The sequence below is a fragment of the Tyto alba genome, unplaced genomic scaffold (assembly GCF_018691265.1).
Source record: "Tyto alba isolate M040663 unplaced genomic scaffold, T.alba_DEE_v4.0 Super-Scaffold_3, whole genome shotgun sequence".
NCBI lineage: Eukaryota > Metazoa > Chordata > Aves > Strigiformes > Tytonidae > Tyto > Tyto alba.
In genome coordinates this window covers 6005409-6019537 of record NW_024881304.1, presented here as the reverse complement: position 1 = coordinate 6019537, position 14129 = coordinate 6005409, and the positions used below count along the sequence as shown (strand labels likewise).

The 14129-nt window shown below is 37.6% G+C and overlaps 2 protein-coding genes across 2 annotated transcripts in view; one reads left to right on the top strand and one right to left on the bottom strand.

Moving 5' to 3' along the window:
* Positions 1 to 14129, top strand: part of ASB14 (ankyrin repeat and SOCS box containing 14) — a 29583-nt gene that overhangs the window by 8296 nt on the left and 7158 nt on the right. The window contains exons 7-9 of the mRNA XM_009966021.3: positions 224 to 767; positions 1616 to 1769; positions 2543 to 3093. Coding sequence (XP_009964323.3) covers positions 224 to 767; positions 1616 to 1769; positions 2543 to 2736 — 892 coding nt within the window. The 3' untranslated portion in view covers positions 2737 to 3093. The remainder of the gene's footprint in view (positions 1 to 223; positions 768 to 1615; positions 1770 to 2542; positions 3094 to 14129) is intronic.
* Positions 3608 to 14129, bottom strand: part of APPL1 (adaptor protein, phosphotyrosine interacting with PH domain and leucine zipper 1) — a 31806-nt gene continuing 21284 nt past the window's right edge. The window contains exons 16-22 of the mRNA XM_032984309.2: positions 12461 to 12510; positions 11903 to 12077; positions 11763 to 11799; positions 10339 to 10485; positions 10044 to 10094; positions 9591 to 9680; positions 3608 to 8999 (exon numbers count right to left, since the gene is read on the bottom strand). Of these exons, the coding sequence (XP_032840200.1) occupies positions 8850 to 8999; positions 9591 to 9680; positions 10044 to 10094; positions 10339 to 10485; positions 11763 to 11799; positions 11903 to 12077; positions 12461 to 12510 (700 nt within the window). The 3' untranslated portion in view covers positions 3608 to 8849. The remainder of the gene's footprint in view (positions 9000 to 9590; positions 9681 to 10043; positions 10095 to 10338; positions 10486 to 11762; positions 11800 to 11902; positions 12078 to 12460; positions 12511 to 14129) is intronic.

The following is a 14129-nucleotide window of genomic DNA, read 5'->3' as shown; positions in this document are numbered from 1 at the left end:
GCCAGGTTGGACAGGGCTGGGAGCCCCCTGGGCTGGGGGAAGGGGGCCCTGCCCATGCGGTTGGGACTACTAGGTGGTCTTTAAGGTTTCTTCCAACCCAAACCACTCTATGATTCTGTGATGATGGATCCTGAAGCCCAGCAACACAGAGAAACTGAAATTCTCAGCTCAGTGAACCAGTATGTTTAAGATTGAGAGATACTTTTTTTTTTTAATTCTTCAGAGCCCTAAAAAATTTGGTTCCGGTTACTAATTTTGACGCCATTAAAGAAAGTGGGATAAGTCCAGTTCACTCAGCAGCAGCAGGAGCACATCCTCAGTGCCTTGAATTTCTCCTCAAATCTGGGTTTGATGCCAATTTTATGCTGGATCAAAGAGTTCGCAAAGGCTACGATGACCACCGGAAATCAGCGTTGTACTTTGCTGTTTCCAATGGGGATATCTGTTCAACACAGTTGCTGTTGAATGCTGGAGCCCTGCCAAACCAAGATCCCATCAACTGTCTCCAAATAGCCTTGAGAATGGGAAATTATGAATTAGTGAATCTACTGCTCCAACACGGGGCTAATGTCAATTACTTCTGCAGAGTGAATACAACGCATTTTCCATCAGCTCTACAGTATGCTCTGAAAGATGAAGTCATGCTGAGAATGCTGATGAGCTACGGGTATGATGTCCACCGCTGCTTTGATTGCCCTCAGGGAAACAGTTCACATTCCCAGTATGTGACTGATGGATGGACTTCTACTGTTATCAAAGATACAATGGTAAAGATATCAGATGGCTTCATATGTTGTTTTACTACCAGTATCCTTCCTAAAACTAAATGAAAATGTACTTAATGCAGTGTCAGAAAAATAAGTTTTGAAACTATATGAGTTTTTATACATAAAGGCCAGAATAGACAAGGCTTTAAAATTAAATAGGTGTTGCCATGAGGCCTGATTCATGAGACTGAATAAACAGTATTTCTGTATTGTGGAAATATAGCTAATGATAGGCTAATGACCAGTGCAGAATTGGCTCTCCAGGGCAGTTCTGTCCCTGCTGTGGAAGGAGGGACTTGCAGGCTGGCTTGCAGCCACACGCTGGTACTGGCAGGCTGCTGTAGGGACCCCCTGGGGCTGTTATGGCAGCACTCAGCAGCAGTTAGCAAACCTGGGCCAACCTAAAGTGATTCCTGGAGACACCCATCAGCAGCATCAGTTTACCGCTTGCAGAGTTCACTCGAACCTAATAAACCCTTCTTGAACCTAAAGATAGTGGGGGGTGGTAGGCACTGGGCTGGTGGGTCCTCCTGTTCAGCATGCTGAGACACAGGTCTAAATTTCACTTAGGGAGTGGTAGCACTTCTTTTTAAGCACTCAGTTACCAAATATACAGCTGCTTAAGTTCATTTTTGGATCTATAACAAAATAACAATCTCTTAGACTTTCAGATTTTACTAGTGAGCCTTAATGGAAACTGTGAGCACCTCTAAAGCTCCTCAGACCGACAGAACACTCGCTCTTCCTGCTATTCTGCTGAAGTTGTTTAATTGCTCTTGTCCTGCAGAGGTGTAAGTCATTTACAGGAGTACTGAATATTATCCTATTAAACATTTTGTTTCTATCAGTTCTGTGAAGTGATAACCTTGTCGTGGTTGAAGCATTTATCTGGGAAAGTAGTGCGAGTCATGCTGGATTATGTCGATCACGTTAGTATCTGCTGGAAGCTAGAAGCCGTTCTCAAGGAACAGGAACTGTGGCCAGACATCAGTTTGATTTTGAGTACGTACCTGATGTTTACATTTGAAAAATGACAAACAAACTGGCTCAGGATTAAGGCCTTTTTGGTGATAGCATTTCAGTTTTCATTTTCTTTACCTCAGACTGATGCTTCTCTTGACCCTTGGCAGGCCAAAAATTATGTTTTGACAGTAAAAGACCTCTTAAAAATCAGTCTGTGTAGGATTCAAACTAAGTTACTCTCAGAATTCTGATAGTAACTGCACAATTTATGTAGAGCACTTGGAAACTTTAATTACAACATAGACCCACGATCCTCTTCAAGAGAAGAAAAGCTTTTCCCCCTGCCTCAAGTTGATGGAACAAATATAATAAATCACTATTTTTGAGTGATTTAATTCCAGTCTAGATTAATGTTGTGTCTTTTTTGCTTGTACATAGATTAAATAGTGACTCAAAATTCTACTTCTAGTAGCTTCTTCAGGTTGACAAAAAACTGACACCAGTTACTTGGGGTTAAAGTACATTTCCCAAACTTTACTATTTAAATTTCCATTAACTCCCATTTAGCCAACTTGACAGAAACAAAGTATGTTGATTTAGCTGCCAATGATTATAACTGAGATGTAAGGGTGGAGATAAAAAGGCTAGATCCTGACATGTCCGGTTGTCCAGGATCAGTCCCATTCATCTGTCTATTCACAAAATATGCAGCAAAATCAGGAACAAAGCTTTTGAAAGGTAGAAGAGTATTAAATAACTACATTGAACAAGATTTAATAAATAACTTATCAATCTCACCTTCTCATTTCTAGCAAATCCTCGCTCTCTGAAGCATCTTTGTCGTCTGAAGATACGGGCATGCATGGGTCGGTTGCGTCTCCGTCGTCCTATCTTCATGACCTTCCTTCCACTGCCAAACTGCCTGAAGGACTATGTACTGTACAAGGAATATGATCTTTATGGACAGGAGAACTTCACAGGAACCTACAGCTTCAACTGCACATAATTATTAGTTCTGTATTTTGAAGGGAATGTTGATGTGGCTAAGACTGTTGTGCAGCTGCTTTCTTCTTTTGGGATTTTATCTCCTATGTGTATTAAGGAATGCCAGCATTTCCCCCCCTCACCCCTTGAAGAAAATGGGGAGAACACCGAAATATAAGTATTGGTGATCCCATTCTATATATCTACTGGACTATAAACTAGTGGAAAGTTATGGCAATAGTATTTTAAATGCTTAGTGTAAAAATTTAAGGAACTGTAACATGCAGGGCTGCAAACCTTGGGTTATTGCTAGCAGGTAACACTACCCCCATTGCAGGGATAAACTTGGGGTTTAGTTAAAGGTCAGGGATTTGTTTTAGTCTTGTACTTCCCTCTCTCTTTCATGGAGTAGTTTTTATTTGTGAAGTCCTAGAGTGAAGTTCTGAAGAGCAGTTTAAGTAGATTTCTTCTTTTTCACTCAGTTAAGCAATCCCACATTCTAACCAGTGCAATGGGATTAGCACCTATAGAAACCTCTGCTTAGCACACCAGCTCACACTGAAAGAGCGGTATTTCACACGGCAGCCCTATTGCTGAAAGAGATGTTAGTTCTGCATCTCATTCTCACCTATTGGTATGTTTCATCCATTACCTATTTTGATTACTCTTTCTGGAACTAGCTTTTCCCTCAGACAGCACTGCAAAAGGCATGCCTGCACTTTTTGGAGTTTCTCTTCACCTAGTTGGAGCTCAAGCTTTTGGACACTACCTGTCTGCCATCACAGTTGTCTGAGGAAGTCTTACATAGCACCCCAAGCATGCCTCCTCTTTCTAAAAATACTGCAGATGTCAGTCAATATTTTAGAGAAAAAAAAAAAAGTTCATCAACACACTTGGCATTAGTAGTATTTATTCCTTCATTATCAAGTTAAGCATAGATTTTTTTTTTCTAGTTATACATGCATCTTTAACACAGAAGTTACGTATTTCAAAAGTCTGCTTTTCCCCAGAAAAAATCTACAAACCTTATAAAATACAAATTTAACCATAAGGTACTTATGAACCATTGATTTTTACATGGTGTTTATCATATAATGAACTATTGAAGCCCGTGAAGATCTGCATCAGTACCCATGTCAACAGTTGTGCTGGTATAGCCTCTGTACATGTGAATTCCGATCAGTATCATAACCCCGCTGCTGCTGCGTGCTACAGGCTGGCGTGTCACTACACCGCTGTGTGCACGAAACAGCCAACTACAATGGTAAGGAGTTTCTTCTTTTAATGTTCAGTCTTTGTTGCAAAAATAAGTTACCAGCATTCCCAAGTATAATACCTTCCTCTGAGGTTATCTGGCTAATATGATTGAAATTAAGAAAATGGAGATACACTTTGACAACAGAGGAGTAGAACTGCATGTTAAAACTGTGTTTAATGAAAGGGAATGCATCCTGTCATCAAAAATAGTACTTTCTGGAAGTCAGTATTATGAAAAACGCAGGAGTTTTTTGCATCACTACAAATCCCACCCAGAATGTTACTGTGATTAAGCTTTTATTTAATCTACAAAATGCTGACTGAAGTTCTGGCATAATATATTTACTATGCATGTTTCCAAGATTAAGACACAACAATCAAAGTTGACTTACGTATGCCATGGGAGGCCTTTAATACAGCTATTTAGGGAAAATGTTCAAGTCAGTCTCAAACATTGAAAAAAATCACTTACACTTCACTAGAACAGGACCAGTCCAGAACACCATCGTAAGAATTTGACCACTCCACTCTATTATTAAAATGACCTGAAAGATTGTACAAAATCCTTGGCTTGCAATATAAACTTCATTAGGAATACAAGTGCATTCACAATGACACACTGACTCATTCTTGTCATGACAACTTAGATACCACTGTGGCAGGAAAAAAAAAAAATCAACTTACTGCTTGGTTAAAAAAAAAGCCTTGGAGACTAGTTGACTTGCAAGGAGTTTTGTAAAACAGAGCACAGAAGAATATAAAATATCAGCTCTTGCTGTTAGACTAGACAATATGTAATAAATTCACTAAGCAGAGGCAGGGTTACTTTCTCTATGTAAATCACTTCTGAAGTAACAAGAGACTATATCATAATATAGTTTTCTCTATTGGCTTCTCCTAAATTCTGTGCAACTAATTAACCAGAATTTGCCTTAAACATATGCACAGTCAAATTTGCTTCTTTATATCAATGTACATAAATTGTATCTTCATAAATAGGTTCAGCTGTTACAGGATTTTCAGCTCTGGGTTTACATCCATACAAAGATGAAATCTGACAGCACTGTAGCAGGGGGAATATTTTTTATCTCTTAAATGTTACTTTACTGTTTGTATCAAGACAATTTACTATCTATTTCAAACCTAAACAGATTAAGGAAGTACTAGACTATCAAATTCAAATTAGTTTACACTACCCGCTTATAACCAGGTAGAGAGGGCTAACTTGTCTATGACTTTTCACCTGTTCTCTTGATTTAAAATGGGAGAAATGTATTAGTGGCCATAGAGGAATGCTAGGTGTTATCTATAATGCAATAAAATGCATACCCATAAGCACACTTTATGTATTTTCCTATCCATGCTATTACATACACAAAGAATGTATGTAGCTTGAAATAGCTGACAGCAAGACTTGCTTGGTCTGCAAAGTGTAAATCTAAACAGTGTAACAAACTCAATATCCCCTTACCTAAGGGAAAAAATGTGGCAGAAACTATGAGGCTGCAATTAGCAACATAAAAAATTAGTCCTAAACAGTACTGCTGATTCAGTACCTATGCAGAGTCACTTTAAAATCATGTACTTGAAAGAAAACTTTCCAGCGTGTCGGAAATAATAGTTAGTAGACACACACGAAGTGAACTACAGCTTCAGCTGGCAGTGCTTGAAATACCAGTCTGTAAGGTAAAGGCAACAGGAAGTGTTAACCAGGAGAAACAAATTACAGGGGAGGAAACCATCCAGTAATCTGTTTACAGTAATAAAATGCTCAGGTGGTGAAATCCTACCACAGCAGTTCCTAGAACCTGAGGTGTTTCTATTAGATGTCATATTCTCAAGAAAAAGACTAAGCATTTTTTTTTTTGTTAATTAACAAAAATGTTTTCCAGTGAAATAGTTCTAAACCTCACAGGAGAAAAGGTACCAAAGTGTTTTGTTTTGGGGAGGGCATGGATAAAACCTCAGCAGCTGTTTTTTGCCTTGAGGTAGTTCTAACTAGAGCCCTGTGTTCCTCCCCTTAAGCAAAACTCCATCCTTCTCATCCCCCCACCGACTCTTTGTACTGTTCCCCTTTAAACTTCCTCATATCTTCTGACCTGCCCTTTGCTCTTGCAGCTTTCATCACTCTTCCAGATTCTTTAGTATCTTTTTGCTAATTTTACACCAATAAAACTCTAAGTAAGCAAAACCAACTCCCTCATTTCATCCACACATATGAACCTGTTTCCTTTAACTACTCTCTTCAATCAGTTCCCCTTTTTTTAGTGGTTAAGATGAGAATCATCCAACACAAATGAAATGTACTTCATTCCTATGCTGTCTGGTTTAGAAAACTACATTTAACAGCATAGATGGAAAGCCTGAAAAGCAAATGGAATAATTCCAGTCATGTATTGCTAAATCTGAAAAATCCCATATGACAGTGAACTCAGCTGCTAACTTCATTCTCCAGCTTCCTTCCTCGTCTTTACAGATTTATGTCTAAAACAGTAATGGTAGGTTTCAAGAAAAGATAATTTGATTTTCTGACATTTCTTCAATAAGGGTAATGCAAAACAGGCTACACATCAGAAATGCTTTTTGATGAGATGGCTAATGTATTTATGGAGCTGGGGCTACTGCAGCTGAAGTGGTTAACACATTAATCCTACTGCCAGGCTGGGGGCCTAGATTCTAGAAACTGCAGACCACCGATTTCATATTCTTCATGTGCTCTTTCTAAACTACTTCATCTTCAGCATGTACTTGAGGGAGATACAGTGAGACACAGCAACCTTGAGCTATGCTGTCATATTATTTCATGGGAAATATCATTAAGTAAAAACAAACAAACAAAAATCAAAGAAACATGAACTGGAAGGATTTGCAGAGACGAAGTGGCTGCCATGCAGTTATCTGTAAACCTGGATTTAGGCACAAAGAGGGAGAAAGTTGGATTTGCTGCCTCCGCATGTTTTTGTTGGCAAGAATAAAAACAGACTCTTAAGGGTGAAAGCTGAGAACAGAAGAATATATAGGAAATAAAAATGCCATTCTTTTAGAACAAAAGCCTCAGATTTGTGTGGTCCATGTGACAGCGTACTAGCTAAGCTTGGCCACAGGGCAATGCCATCTAGTCTAACTGGACAACAGCAAAAGCAGGTGTTTCCGCAAGTGACTGGCTACTCTGGGGATGAAAAATGTATTGGAACGGGAGTTGTTAACTAACTTGGGAAGAGGAGCAGGAGGCTCTGCTGCTCGGCCTCCCACACCTCCTTTCAGCCCTTCCCGAGGCTGCGGTGCCGGCAGCGCTCCTGCTGCAGGGGCAGCGCCGGCGCCACTCCCGCCTGTGCCAGGAGCCAGGCGCAGGGAACGCGGCCTGGAAAGTCGCAGCTCCAGCCTGCCAACGCAGGGCTGCTCCCGAGGCACCTACAGCCAGCTGGCAGAAAGGGCCTTAGATTCCTCAGTGGCTTCATCAGCACTGAGCAACTCCAGCGACGAAGGGCAGGGCTAGCACCCGCCCAGGGAGCCATATTCTGAAAATGGCTTCCCTCCCTGACCCCCAGACCTGCCCTGCAACGAACTGTAACACACTCAGAACTGTGGTGTTACAACTTGGAGTATAAGTGTATCCTTCTCTTTCTACATTTCTTGTTATGTTCATGCCACTATAGAGAGATGTCATCTGTTCCACTGGATTTTAGTATTTATAGTAATTAGTGCAAAAATAAATATTTCTCTTCAAACAAGTTTTCTCTTCTTGATCAAAAGGTGAATGCACATTTAGTACTATACAAAATAAATATTACACAGGGTATGGAACACCGAGTTCAGATTACAAGCTGTAAACAGACACTGCTTTGAAAACTGCTTTACGAGACTGAGTCTGGGGTGCAGGATTAGCATACTCTCTTACTCCAGAACTAGTAGATTCTGTTTGCAAAACCAATTTCCATAAAAAGCCTTGAAGAGCTTCAACTCATTTTCAAGAAGTGTACTACACTGGTGGCAAGGCATTTACATATTCCAAAGATTTTTCAAATAATGGAATTCAAGGTGTTCCTGCAACTCTAAATATGTTTTATAAAAAGTGAACTCAAAGGCATACAGCATTTTATTACATGTACTGGGGAAAAACCAAGAACATGGCACTTGTGCTACAAGAATATATACATTATTCTTATCATCTGATAAGGAATGGTTCATACATTCCTCATGCAGCAAAGTGCAACTGCAGCTCATCAGCTCTTACCTATGTTTGACTACTTTTCTCCTGTCAAAGGAAGTCTTTCAGCATTATATTCACCAAAAAAATCAAGACAGTATCATACAGTGCAATATGAAACAAAAAAATAGGATCTTTCTGTCTAGAACTATTGCACATCTCACTGATGTTAATAAGGATTTTTCTTTCTAAATCTAAGAACAGTTATGTGCATCAAATTAGGTAAAGCTTAGCACTGTCTTATTTGGACATGCACTTTTGTTTCCAGCAAGGTGCTCTCCACACTGCAGTGTAAAGAACAAATTTCAGTGTACTGCTGACATCCAGTCCGAGTTTTAAGTTTGTCTTCAAGAGGAGGCAATTGCACAGAGAGGTAAGTGAGGAAAAGCCCACCATTTTTCCCATACTGCAGAGAAGCCTTGAGAAAACATAACTTTGTAATAGACACGGTATCATCACCATGCTTCATCTGCATACAGAAGAGAAATTATACTGACGTGAAAATGGAAATCGCTTAATTAAGAAAGAAAAATCAAGGCAGAATAGGGTCTACATATTGTGAAGTCCTTCCTACGATACAACAGACCCTCCACCTACATTTCACTTCTTGTAGAATTTGTGCCATTTCACCAGACATATCTATGATTCCAATTTTAATAAAGTAGGCAACCTTAGGCTTCCGATTCTCTCTTCTTCTTTCCATCTTCTCCTAAATCACTGTCTTCCGACTGGCTGCTGCTAAGGACTACGAACTGTCCTTCTCCACTGCTCTGGTTTGATCTGCTGGAAGCAGCTATCAACCGGCTTTGTTCCTCTAAGTCCTAATTTCAGAAGGGGGGGGGGGGGGGGGGGAAATCAGAAAAAGAGTATTAAATTTAAAGCCTTCTACAACTGAAACAGGATAACATTGTTATGATTTTTAATCTATCTTTTAATACTATCGATGGACAGAGTTCTGTACAGAGGGAATTAAAAGACAATAGAAAACCAAAATATTTACATTTCAGTCACTGGCATTATTAGAACAGCAAACACATTCACACATCTGTACCTGTACCCACACAACGCAGCAGGTCAGAAAAAGTATTTTTGTCTACAGCCCCCTCCTGACTGGGAGCCTGAGCCCTCAACAGCAACTGAAATAATTTTGGGCCCGGGATGGGTGTTCCTTCAAGCATTCCTCTTAAGTATTCACATAAAGATGTTTTGTGGTTTACCTCCTCAGAAGAGCTCTTTTCAAAAACGACTATGCAAAATTGTACAAAACTTCCACATGAAATACCTCTAATAATTAGTTCCATAATGTTCTATGAACTTGTACTAAAGATATGATAGTGGAGCTTGGAGTACAAAACTGCAAAAGAAAGTGAGCAGAAAAAAGAAGAATACTAAGATATAATGATGAAATGTACCTTTTCAATTTGTTTTTGTTTATTCAGTTCTTTTTGCTGTTTTTCTTTGACTCTGTCTAGTTCTTTCTGCTTTTCCGATGCTTTTCGATCCTAAATGGCAAAAATGTAAATAAAGGAAGTAACAGCAGCCTAAGATGTTTGATACAGTTTGATACAATTTATATGAGTTTGATCAAAACTGTTATACCACTGCTTTGATTATTCTTCATGTAAAGGACTGGTATGTTTGTTAAAGATAGGCAAGCTGAATGCTATCTTGAATATGGTTCCACAGTGGACATTAATCAGTCTTTTTATATTGAGTTTAAATTTCTAGAAAACAAATCCCTTAAAATACACCACAACTGTATTACAGCACTTATAAGCCTCTTGCAGAATATATTCTATTACACGTACTAAATATACTCTCTCCCTTCCATTTACAAGTATCTCTTGCTTCAAAAAGATTCTTACCAGTTCTGCATGAAAAGCTATCTGTTTTGCCAGTCCAACAGAGTCACAAATCTAAAAACAAAACAGATTGGAAATAATCAAAAAGACTAATAAAAATGTCTTTAAAATTAAACCAGATTCCCCAATTAGATACAATAGCATAATAAAGCACTTGCAGGTACTGAGACTGTGAGGTTTAACTGTGTTTCAGTAAATAAACAAAATACTCTCCCACAGAAACCCCTAGAGAGCTTGAATGGATCTAAGGTCTTGGAATCCACGTCAGGTTCAAAACTGATATAACAATCACCAATACCTTTTCCCCTTCATTATTTGATTCAAATATATAGCAGACGGAAGTTTGGCGACTCTCAGCTCTCCCTCCTGAAGTTCTAAGCACAAATCCAAAAAGGCGCTTATTCTCCTGGTGCGTAGCACACAAGACTACATTGGGCAAAGGAAACTGCCAAAAGGATCAAATAGGAAAATATTAAAACTTGTTCCAAGTATTTTCTATAAGGGGTTTCAATATATTGCACGTTAGTTAGTTCAATATCATAAATGCACAACCACACCAGAAGGAATTACAACCTGACCAAACATGTAATTATGAAACATGAACCGTATATGAGAAGGCAAGAGTTAAATTATTCAAAAGCTAGGAAAGCTTCTAAAAAAACAACTCCATGTAAGAGAAGAGGACCATATTTGCAATGCGATTCAGTCATCTTTTTAAGTGTGAATACAGTCTTCCTCCTTTTTATTTTTTTTAAAGACACATAATTCATACAAATTATATTTATGACTTAGATTTCAATATAGGCACTACTTTTCCAAAACGTTTATGGAAGTTTGTTCAGCTCTTCTGAGTTACATAAGCAAGAAAACAAAAAGACAAAACAAAAGGAACAAACCACTTATTCTCGTTATTATGTTACATTTTTTTGCATTCTTACTCCTCAAATAGGGTAGACTTAGAAATTTCAGTTGTATTTTTTTAAGACTTACCAAAGGATAAGTTTATAAATTCTGAAAGCCCCTACTACAGCTGTTACAAACTGACAGGATGAGTTTTTCCTAACCTTAAATGTACACATTTAGAATACTGGACATGCATTCAGTTGATACATCTCACCTGTAAAAGCTTACAGCTTTGGGGCACTTTTGAACTTAATGCCACAAAGGTAAAGGAAGAAATATCAAGCCATTTTCATATGCTTAGGATTCCCTTTTATGGAAATTAAAGTAATTCAGAGTCCCCAAAAAACTGCATGTTTTTAAAAGAAGACCCAAAGAAATTAAATGACAAGCCATAAACAGTGCATAATGAAAGAGAAGGGGAGAAGGAAACAGTTCTGAAATACAAAAAACAAAGACTGCTGTTACTGAAGAATTAAACTGTCCTTATGTGATATCCTAAGAATTATTCTACTTATTTCTTTCAAGTGCATTTTTAGTCAAGAATTGGGAAAAAAAAAAACCCAAAACATAACCAAACCACAGACCACACAACACTCAATGCAATTAGCCTGTTTGACCTATTGAAATCACTCCCCTTAAACCTCATTTGCTAGTGTTTTTCTGTCAATTTTAAATGTATGCATTAGTCTCCTAATTTCAATGGAAATTTGTCTGGAAATCTCACGCTGTGAGTGATTTTTGCCAACATCTAATATTACTATTTTTAAAATAGAAGAATGACATTGCTGGGTGTTTATCTTAAAATGTAAAGTTACTTACTCGTAGTCTTGTAACTTGTGTCTGTGGATCAATTAACCTAAAAATTTGTGTTTAAAAACAAACCAGAAAGTAAGTTTTACCAAAGTGAAAGATTGTCATTTTGTAAATAAACATCAGTAGAAGTCAAGAAGCAAACTTACTTTAAACAGTCACAAGTGACTAATAAATGTGATTCTGTCATTCTGAAAACATTATGGATGGCGCGAGCTGCTAGTATTTGACGCATTGTCTCATAAACAACATCTGGACTTTCATCAGATTTCACCTCCATAGAGCCAAGAAATCTTACAATAAATAACTGGTGAAGAATCGAATCTAAGACAAAGAAAAGCATAGAAAAAATGTGACTTCATTTTGGATTTTCCATTCAAAGACAGAGGTGAACTGCAGTCAGGAAAACTCCAAACTTCTATTAACTTGGAAAGAGACTGCCCATACTTCTGAATTAGAGGTACAGTTACGAAACGGCAAATCACACATCTGTTCATTTGGTTTAATGAATACAAAAGATGCAATGAATTCTGTTTAGAACAGACTTTCAGACAGTAGCCTGATTTAACTCATCTAATACATTGCTAATGTAACTAAGCTTTCTAAAACTGGTGTTAAATTAGAAGAGAGAAGCTATAGATGAAAACAGAAAAATAATTTTCAAATTCTGGTTTTTATTTTGCATTGAAATAAAATTTTTGGTTTACCTTCTGTTTCAGATTTTGAGCCTCCAGATTCACCAAAAGGATTTGTGCGTCTATCAAAAAATTAAAACATTAAACCAGGAGTCAGATTACAAAAAACACTAATGAATAATGTAGTAGTCTCATATTGCATCAAATAAGAACACGTAATGACTTCACAGGCTTGTAATCTGGAGGAATAATGAATGACAAATCATAAGGACGTGCAATTTAATCAGGAGTTTAACAAATTTCTATATTCAAGGGCTCAACTTATGGAAAAAATACTAGATATCATTGTCCTATTGCTAACCATAGAGAGTTTTGCTCACGTGGTATTTTTTTTATATCTGACTTAACGCGAAGCCAAAACCTTGTTAATATCTGAAAATGTATCATTTTAGGGGATGTATTTCACACAGCAGCTTCAGGAAGTACAACCAAAAGCTAGTCCTGTCAGTACTCTATAGGAGCACCACACTTCTCATCACTGTCTCAAGTTGTTGAATTACTTACTGAAGGAGTAGTCACTGGTTTTGTTTCAAATGCAGCTTTCTGAAAACATCACTGGGGTTTTACTCCTAGAGGGTCAAGAGAAATGTGGCTATTTCTGGCTCTCAAAAGACAGAATTGCTATCAGTTACAACGAAAAGTGAAAATACTCTAGGCTTCCAAGTCTACGTTGTTCAAAAGCAGTAAAGCAGTGCTGAAAAGAGTATGGGAAATGGGGAAATGTTATTCAGAACTTCTAAAGAGGCAAACCCCCTTTCTCTCAGGCTAAGTGGTAGCTGAAAATCTATTATCAAGGGTTCAATAAACTTCAAATTAGGCTTTATGGGGGAGTAGTGAAGGTGTCACCACTCAATAGTTAGTATTCTGAAAGCAAGTTTCAGAACTTAGAGAGAAAAAAGTGTCAATCTCTTGTTCACTTACATGTCATGCTGACTGCCAGTTTTATCAATGAAGTCTTTAAACTAGGTATCTCCTACTTCAAAGTAATAAACTTGTTCTAGATTGAACTCTGAAGTCAAGATGGCATTGCTACAATGCTTATGTAACATGGACTCAATCAAGAATCATCCCATTAACTTACTGACCTGCATAAATACACTAAAGGTCAATTCTATTAGCACCTTCTATTGCTCAGACTTTTCTTGTCATTTAAGACTGGACTGGAACAGTAAATGCAAAATCTCACAGGATCTCTCAAAAAGCAAAAATAAAATTTAAATAGAATGTCATCAGTATCAGAAACTAAGGAAAGTCTTTTTTTAGTAATTAATACTTCTGAAGTAGCATGTTGCCTATCTGTATAAATACTGCAGATTTTTATTGACAGTGATGGTTAATTGAAAATACTGAGCACAACTAATATTTCTGATATGAAAAATATGATTTTCTAGGATGGATTTCTAACTGATGACATGAATTTAGCTTTAAGTATTAACTTTTCCACTTCCTGGTTTACAGTTCAAGCCTATTTTATATCAATATATTCTTAAGGATTTAGCTAGTCAACTGATTATCCTGCTATATCAAACAACAAAAAGAAAACTGTCAAAAAAAAAAAAAAGACTTGAGTATATGTAATTTTAACTCATGAATCTGTGAGGTACAACTGAAAATTCTAGTATTTTTCTAGAGGGAAGTGGGATACAACATATTATTGTGACTAGAGTCACATACATTAATT